Below are 9646 nucleotides of genomic sequence, written 5' to 3' on the forward strand. Positions count from 1 at the left end.
GTGCGGCTGCACCCATTTATCAGCAAGATGCGAGGACTCTGTCACATTTCTGTTTCCTCTGCTGCCAAACTTCTATCTATCTATCTATCCATCTATCTATCTATCATATTTTTTGCAACACCTGAAAGCTCTTGGTATTGGTGGCAGGGAATGGGAGGTTGGTGTGTAATACCATCCATCTGGAGTAAAATCTTCATTCTTTCACTGCAGATTTTTAACTCGTCAAACATCAGAGACAAATAATGGCTGCATCCCATTCAGGCGCTGCCCTGCTGCTGTGCATGCTGGGTCACCAGCCCATCTGAACATAGCGGAGCCATTGTTGATGTCATTAGTCACAGCTGAGCCTTTCAGCCATGACATGTCAAAATGTGCTGGAAGAGTTTTTCTTCTATTGAGGACCACAGAGGGTTTCTGAGGAAAGCCAGTGATAGAATCTCAATTGTATGTTGAAAAACGTCACTTTCCCCCCACCCCCAGTTTCTTTAATGCATAGAGATTATCGTGAATTTTATCCAATGATCGATGGTGTATAGCAGTGGTTCCCAAACTTTTTACCTTCTGACCCACAAAATATTCATGGCAAACACTTGTGACCCCAAATATTATTGGTCTGAGTACACAAACTTTGTTAATAACCCTAAAAACACAGGCTTTTTGACAATCTAAACAGCTTGTACACAAATATAAATACTTGTTTATACTTATTTTGTGTTTTTGTAATAGTTAGGGGGAAATATTACATCAGTGATTATTTTATTGCCCTTTAAATTAATTTCTGGAGATTATCTAAGGTGCTTCATGACCCATTATTGGGTCCCATGTCCAAATTTGGGAACCAAAGTTTAGTGGTTCCCAAACTTTTCAGCTTTTGACCCACAAAATAACAGTAGCAGGATGATAAACATTTGTATCAGGTCAACTAAACAGTTAATATTAAAAGTAACAATATTTTTATACTACATTTATCTATTTTAAATACACTAACCTCACTCCTTTGTAACAACTAAGGCAAAAATGTAATTAATTTCAAAAATCTTTTCAGGACCCCACCTTGATTTTTCGGGACCCCATTTTGGGTCCCGACCCCAACTTTGGGAAACACTGGTGTATAGGATGCTAACTTTGTGAAGCTAATGTTTATGTTACAGCAACACAGCTTATCATCATTACTGTATTATAAGTAAAGAGATACAGTAAATCTGCATCTAATCCCATTTACGATTTCTTAAATTACACCTATATTGTGCAAAACCTTACCAGTGGGTTACAGTACAGAGCACTCTAGTACAACACACTGACTGACATGCTTGAAAATAACTCTAAATGACCCTTCTTGAAGCAGTGTTAAGTACATGTGAATGTTATAGGCACCACACAGGTAACTGAATTGCATTTGATTGTGTGGGTCTGCAGCTTTCATAAAATGCATTTTTCACCCGGAGTGTGCACAAAATGTGTAATGAACTGGAATATTCTTAGCACTACTTTCCTAAAGTCTTCCTTGGAGTTTCAAGCCATTTGTTTCATAGTTTGAAGAATCAGAGCATGACTCCATGAAAGCTCCAAACCCGTCAGCTTTGGTGCGTCACAGTTGCTCGTGGATGCGTACACTGTTGTGCAGAAATGGAACGAGAGCACCTGTTAAAGGAGGATGAAATCATCACAGAAAGTCAACACACTGTGGCTAAATAAGTATAACAAGGTGTCTGTTATGGTTGGTGTACTACGCCATTTTTGTGTTCTTGGAAAAGCAGCATGAAATTAGCCAATTTTACTCAACATAATAACAGTGTGCTCAGTAATTATTTTGCGTGGAAACGATTCTGAAGCTTGCTATTTTCCAGTTTTATCTAAATTACATCTAATCATAACTTTTATAGTTGTACTGATGGAACCAGTTAAGATAAAGATGCAATTTTGTGTTGAATGTAAATGAAAACAGTGCAGTCGTTTAAGAATCATATACATCTATGTTTTATTTACAATGTCCGAACAGTACCTGATGACTTCTACTGCAAACTTGTCTTCTTACACTTTAGCTTATTACATGCTTTAAATACAGTTTCACTGATTTTTAATGAACAACAAATGTTTTGTAATGTTTGTTCTGAAATTATGTTGCAGAAGTACTCAAGAAATATTCAGGGGGTGATCATTTTGATTTTAATTTGACAGATGAAGCATTTTAGTAGTTTATAACACTTGCTCTGCCTGACACGTCATGATCCGTATTATTATTATTGTTGTGTTTTGTGTGTTGTGGATTCAGTGTATGTTCTGCTGTCTTTTCATTTTGTTGTTCCTCTTGTGTCATCCTTGCATTAAAGTCCCACCCCACATCCCACACCTGTTCATCATACTCATTAATCTCAGCTGTATCATACTCATTAATCTCAGCTTTATCCACTTGCCCTAATTTCCCTCAGCACTTATTTTTTTGCTACATAATAGTTTCTATTTATGTGTTATTTTCTGCCCTGTCATTATGTTATGTTGTATGCAGTTTCCTTTTTTTGCAAGTGTCTGCTGCCTCTCCAGGATTTTGTTTTGATAATAAGCTGTTTTTTCTTATGTACCCCATTGTGAAAATCTGCATCATTGGGTTTATCTCAACAAAAACCTGAAAATGATATTGACTGGCAGGTTAACTCAGTCAGGAAACATATCCATAAGGACTAGATCCTGACACTCTCCCAGTGATTTAGGAATAGGGATTCTTATTTACAGATTTTATGGTACACATTTGTTTCCATCTAACAACTTAACACCTGACCTGATTATACTACTAATCCAAATACCAGACATTTGTTAGCTTGTTACAAATTTGTAACTAAAGCATGTCGCATTAAAAATATTAACAGAAAAAGTATGAAAAGCAATACAAATGGTATTTATGGAGTTCAGAAATTATGTTTAAGCCTAAATCTTTGTGTGACTTTAATCAGTTTCTGGTAATTACTCACCTCTTCCCCAAACAAATATCACCTCATTTGTTCCTAATTGAGATGACAGTTACTCTCTCTGCTGCCTTTAATAATATCCTCCCTATAAGTATGTGATCAAGTCTAAATGTTGAGAAAAGTAAAATGTTCACTGTTTTTGTATTGCATCTCTTGTTGGGTGATTCATTTCATTAAAGTGACACTGCGGTTTTAACTTTAACATAATGTAATAGTTAAATTGCAAAAAAAAATCAATGAAAATAATTTGTTCAATTTCTGTCAATAAAAAGATTTTCATTTAACTTGTTTAATATTTTAGCAAAATAAAATTTTGCCAGAGCAATGCTCATTATTTATTGTGATGCTCATTGTAATACAGCAAACTAATGTTGAATGAACAGACAGAAAATACAGAAACTCAACAACTGACCTGGCAATTGTTTGTGAGGCACGAATCCAAAACTAAAATCCAAAACCCACTAAAACCCCTTCTTACCCAAATCTGAATATTGTCCATATCATATGTTTACCCTGCTAACATCTGACAAGCCAAACAGAACTGCTGACTAAAGAGAAACTAACTTTAGACTACGAGTGTCTTTATTCACAACGTCAAATAAATAATAATTAACAAAAAATAAGTGTTTTTATGTCTTGTGAACAGACGAATGACGCCACAAGTAACAGCTTGTCACTGACAGCTGCAGCCAATCAGCTCTCAGATCACTCGTTAGTCATTCCTGATTGGCTGAAACCCGGAAAAAGAGGCTGATGGGACAGCAAAGATGTCCGCGGTCATTTGAAAACCTGTTACAGACAGGAGACAAATTCACGTTTTTATGTTAGCACTAGTGACGACGTAGTGCTCAAGCAAGCCTTTCAAAAAGGAAAGACGAGGACTCCGCGACAAGAGCCAGACTATTCCTTATTATCAGGTAAGCGGATTAACATCTCCCTGCAAACTCAAAGCTAGCCGAAGCTAACGTTAGCTTGTACGCTAGTTGAGGCAGTGACAGCAATGGAACTGGGTTTAGCCTTAGCCTTAGCATGCTAACTCTTGGTTACCTACGTTAAATGTTGTATTTCCAACTATTTTGAGCTAAAAACCTTCCGGCTTACTTATCAGTATGAAGTGACTTATAACTTAATCATCGTTTGATTGTAGACATAAAAGCCAAAATCAGCGTCATGATGCAACTTTCTTGTACTTTTCTATCTCAAATTATTTGGTGAAACAGTAACTTTATTGTTAAGATTTGTTTTGCGTCACAATTTGCCATAGTTTTTTCATGAAGTCCTCAAGAAAACTATTGAAAAATAGTGTGCTGTAGAGTAGAAACTGTCTTAGATGACACAGATGTGCCTTTTAAATTTATAGTCATGTTGTTTTTATTACTGATGTGAATGCATTGTCTTTGATTTGTCTAAACATATTTGACAATTTTTAATAATCACTGACTCCTTATAGTTCACAAAAATTTTAACATTTGTAAAATCACTTTTCTTTCTACTTATGTTTTTGCTTTAGTATTAAATGATCACACTATATCTAAATTAAAACATTTACTTGTGAGTATTAGCAATATTGTAAAGCATGTCATGCAGTTTTATGTTTGTTAACTCAAATGTAGTCATTAGTGGATTGAAAAATGTAGTCATGGTTTGCCTAACATAACACTTCTACATTCTTTAAATTTTTTGAAGTTAGTCATTTGAAAATATGTTTCTTTATTTGTCCCCCCTCCCATGTACACCTCTCACTCATCCCAGAAATAATGCTGAAATCTGGAACTCATGTCGGAAGTCGTGTATGAAGAAACAGCTACGATGATTGCCGCAGGGGAATTGCAGTCGTTTGTCCCATTTGGCCGCGAGCACTGCAGGAACCATCCAAATGCTTTCAACCTGCAGCTTCGAGAGCTCCAACCAGCCTCTGAGCTCTGGTCATCAGATGGTGCTGCTGGCTTGGTAGGGTCCCTGCAGGAAGTCAGTCTGCAGGAGAGAGAAAGGGTGAGATTGCATGATATGTGAACGGTGTGAATTTGTTTATTTTAATTGTTATTGTGGTTTTAGTTCTTCTGTGTTGCATCCTAATAGATGTCTTTTAAATGGCAGGAATGGTGGCAGCTAAGGAAGGGCTGCAAGGGAGTCAAAGAGAATGAATCAGAGTTTGAAGAAGAACTATATACTGCAGGAAACATGGTTGTTTGGAGCCAAGGCAGCCACACACAAGCCTCTAGTGTGTACAAGGCTTTCACTGTTGATAGCCCAGTGCAGCAGGTTGGTTATTTGTTGCATCATTATTACTGTTATTGAAGCCTTCTTTTTAAGACACATCAGAAAGCCATTGTTTATGTTCGACAGTACTTACTTTAGTTTTAACACAAGAGTAAATAAAGCATTTAGATGGCAGAAAATTTGTCAATTACATGATTATCTTAGGTTAGACAAATGGACCAATTCTTCATAGAAAAATGTAAATGTTCTTTTGTAAGCTCATTGTAATGTGTTTTTATTTATTTATTTACAAATTTCTAATTAAAGTTTTCTTGTAGTTTGACACAGTTTTTTTTTTACTTTCTGCAGGCATTGTGGTGTAATTTTGCCGTTCCTCAGAACAACAATGATGGTACAGTTATATTAAAGCCTTAACAAAATGAGTAATTTTTATGGTAGCTGATGGTTACTTGGGAGTAGGACTTGTTGCAGCTTTTTCTTTTATCAGCAGTGCACTTTTGTAAAAACATCTACTTACATCTGAACTGTTGTCCTTGCAGAGGAGGAAGTTGAGCAGACAGTGTGTATTGTCCAGAGTAGCTGTATCAACGTGCACACTGTGAATGGAAAAGATTTTATCTCACCACTACCTTTCCAGGTGAGGAAAATAGACACATTGGTGCATTATTATTTTTATATTCACAGGCTCAGACAGGTCAGTTAGGGCTGGGCGGTATGACCTCAAATTCATATCAGGGTATAAATTGAATCCCTTCACGGTAACTGTATATATCGCGGTAGAAAATTATCATAAAAAGTTAGGATAATGTAATTTTTAAAGCTTTTTTTTTTCAGAAAACTGTAATCTTAATTAAACCCAACATTTTTGCTTTAATATCAGCCTGCCAAACAATGAGCTTCTGCCTGCTGAACTTATCAGCTGCTGCTCTGCTGCTCGCTCATCTTCATCATCTTCATTGTTAGAGCGGAAGCCGACTTTACATTAGCAAGATGGATTTACGACTGAACGAACATCCACGTCTTTTTTTTAATAATCTCTGTGGGTAACAATACATAAAAAACATTTTTTTCTCCGACAATTGGGTGTGAAAAACTACAGTTGTTAAAGCTTTGCTCTGCGCAACGTGCAGCGCGAGGGAGGGAGGAAATGATCCCGTTACACGACGTAACTTTTCTACAGCAGAAGGAGAAAATTTAGAGGATTTATTCTCTATACGTGTTTTAAAACGCTGTAATTTCTTCATTATATTTCGAACTCCTGCTCAGTTGTCTCTGCACTCACAGGTGCGATGACGTAATGACGATAGGACGGCAGAGTATAAATTTCTACCATTGGCCAACTTCATACCGTTTCTACCGTCTACCGCAGTGGTTCCCAATTTACGGCCCGCGGGCCGGATCCGGCCAACCTCCCCATTTGGTCTGGCCCCCAAAACAATACCAGAGAGCATTTAGGTTTTTTTTTCATATATGTGTATTTATATTTGATTATAAATAGGGGTGTAAGAAAATATCGATACACTGAAATATCGCGATATTTCATTTCCCGATACTGTATCGATATTCTAAAGCCCTGTATCGATTTTTATTAAGGTTTAAAATGTCAACTTTCCTGCCAGTCGTTCATTTTTATGTTGTAGTTCAGCCTCTGACCACTAGTTGGCAGCAGTGAGCCAGCCATGTGGCTCCTCTACCTCTTGAGCGCCAGAGAGTAAGAGAGCATTAGCATTGTAAGTAAACATTAGCTTCATGCTCCGATAGCTGAATCTGAGCAGAAAAGACCGACACCCTCTGCCTTCTAAGCTGAGGTAAGGTTACAAACAGTTACTTATTTGTCAGAATGTCTGTATTTTAAGACAAATTAAGTGTGTTGTGCGCTCTTTTTTCCAACTGTAGTCAGCTTTCACGTTACACATATAGCCCATGCGTCTTATCACCTCGAGCGAGCTCGGCACTCCCCCCGTGACATAAAACTCTGTCTGTTGCTCTCAATAGCTACGTTTACATGGACAAAAGTAATCGGATTAAACAGCCGTTCGGAATAAAAATGTGTCATGTAAACAGCCCGTTCCGATTATTCTGATCCGATTGAGCTCGATTCGAATGAATTTTATTCCGAATGAAAAGGGTTGGCTATGCCGATTAATAATCGGAATGACGTTCATGTAAACACTTAATCGGATCATTTTATTCTGATTGTAGAAAACTGACCTGTGTGCATGTCTGCTGACTTTCATTCACCCGGTGGGACAGCAGCGCTCCAGCTGTGCAGCACCGTGCAGAACTTTTCGTCCTCACTCTCTCAACAGATGAAAAAGGAGGCAAACAGCAGACGTTGCTTCACATAAAATAAAAATAAAAAGCAGGTATTGCTTCATCTGCAGGCTGCAGCTCAACCGATGAGTAACGGCGTCTCTACCGTTATTAAAAGCTGACACAGGTCCGTCTTGAGCACACAGAGGAGCGTTATTTACATTTGTAACACGGAAGTAGAGCTGAAAGTTTACAACATTGCGCATGTCCGGACTTTTATTCTGAATAAAACTCAGGTGCATGTAAACACTTTTCATGATCGGATTGCGTCCATGTAAACAGTACATTTGGATTATTTAATCTGAATACATTTAAATCCGATTAAAAAATTTTGTGCATGTAAACATAGCTAATGTCCGGCTAATGATCGCATCAAAGTCCATATACTTTATTTTGCTGTGTTCGCTTCAAAAACGGTTTAACTTTTTTAGCTTACCAATTTTTGGACCAAAAATATCTCAATATATCGCCTTGCTTACAGTATCGAAATATATCGGGATACATCGTATCGTGACCCCTCTGTCATGATATGTATCGTATCGCCAAATTCTTGCCAATACACAGCCCTGTTATAAAGTTGGACTTCTGCAATAAAATGTTCCTTAGTTATGAACTATTTTCATTATTAACTATTATTAGTTAGTAACTATTTCATACATACACACATATAACATAACATTCTGTTCCACCCTTCTGCGGTCTGTGCCCCTATCTGGCAACCCCCAGAAAAAAATCCTAAACCCGCCCCTCTCAAAGAGAGAACGGAATAATGGTGAAAAGATTAGGTAAGAGAAAAATTGATCCAGAATGCAGAGGATTTAAGCTTCAGTGGACAAATGATTATTTTTTTGTTCATCTGTCAAGAGGCGGTGGAGGTTTTCAAAGAAAATCTGCGGCGACACTATGAATCCTGTCACAAAGACAAGTATGATAGCTTGCAAGGCCAAATGCGAGCAAACAAACTCTCAAAGCTAAAAAGTGGACTGTCAGCTCAGCAGAATACATACTGTGAAGAACCCAGAGAGGGTTATTTGATTGTGCTTTCTGGAAAACAATAAATTTTTACATTTAGGCACTCCTGCAGTAGTCACACTTTTTCTGTTACAAACTGACTCCGGCCCCCACCAGAGAAGGGAAAAGTTATGTGGCCCTTACAGGAAAATGTTTGGGGACCCCTGGTCTACCGCATATACCGCACAGCCCTAATGTCAGTGTATCTGTCAAGCATAAAAATCGATTCATCAGTCATTTATTTTGTTTATTGTCTCATTTTTTGGTTATTTAGGTTTCAGATGTCTGGGTGACAAAGTTCGGACTTTTGTTGGAACGGAAAATTTCATCAAATGACACACAATTCAACCTGCCTGGGTAACAAGATCGAGTCAAAGAGCAAAATATGTTTAGATGTATCCATACATGCACTGATTTGTGACACACCACAAGCACACGTGTGTGCACAGAACAGGCACTCCATTGTGTATTGCAGATTCATGAAGATTAAGATTTTTTTTTCTTTACAGGGAACATATGCCTACAGTATTCAGTATGCTGCATCCTTTAGATGAAATTGCACCGGTTGTGTCCAAACCTTCAGGTATAGCGCATTCAAACAGATTCACTCGCTGCCTTCGGACTGCTTTTTGAGTGATCACTGGTCTTTGTCTTAATCATTTTGTAGGCCTGTTTGAAGGCTCCCGTGTTCAATACATGTCTGACTCCACCATGAAAATAGTGTTCACCTGCTGCCAGCCTTCTATAGTTGTTTCATATGACACTATTCAAGGAACACATACTGTGTGGGCCCTACGCAAAGTCACACAGGACGTAGGTATCCTCATGGAAATGCATAAAAACAATTTTGTTCCATTTCTTTTTCTAACCTTAATCCCCTTGTTTTAGGAGCGTTCCACAGTCTTGAGGTGTTCGACAGAGCCTGTTGGGACACCGCTGGGGCTGATGGCTTCAAACTTTCCAACCTCTCATTTGCGAAATATGTCCCATCTTGACTCGCCTGTTGTAGGTGGAACAAGTGTGCTTGGTTTTGGATCTGGACCAAGGTACAGAAATCATTATCTGTAGAACTGTTATGAGTTTTTTCTCTAAGCTGGCTTAAAAGAAAATGTTTTAAAGGAAAATGTCTATATATATAT

The 9646-nt window shown here is 37.8% G+C and overlaps 1 protein-coding gene across 1 annotated transcript in view; it reads left to right on the forward strand.

The window, feature by feature from the left end:
* The first annotated feature begins 3723 nt into the window (after window positions 1-3723).
* The window catches only part of anapc1 (anaphase promoting complex subunit 1), a 49540-nt gene continuing 43617 nt past the window's right edge, over window positions 3724-9646 (forward strand). Inside the window, exons 1-9 of the mRNA XM_014005177.1 lie at window positions 3724-3880; window positions 4716-4955; window positions 5061-5225; window positions 5532-5574; window positions 5723-5820; window positions 8782-8864; window positions 9017-9090; window positions 9175-9320; window positions 9396-9553. Of these exons, the coding sequence (XP_013860631.1) occupies window positions 4740-4955; window positions 5061-5225; window positions 5532-5574; window positions 5723-5820; window positions 8782-8864; window positions 9017-9090; window positions 9175-9320; window positions 9396-9553 (983 nt within the window). The 5' untranslated portion in view covers window positions 3724-3880; window positions 4716-4739. The remainder of the gene's footprint in view (window positions 3881-4715; window positions 4956-5060; window positions 5226-5531; window positions 5575-5722; window positions 5821-8781; window positions 8865-9016; window positions 9091-9174; window positions 9321-9395; window positions 9554-9646) is intronic.

This window comes from Austrofundulus limnaeus, unplaced genomic scaffold (genome assembly GCF_001266775.1).
Source record: "Austrofundulus limnaeus strain Quisiro unplaced genomic scaffold, Austrofundulus_limnaeus-1.0 Scaffold28, whole genome shotgun sequence".
Classification (NCBI taxonomy): domain Eukaryota; kingdom Metazoa; phylum Chordata; class Actinopteri; order Cyprinodontiformes; family Rivulidae; genus Austrofundulus; species Austrofundulus limnaeus.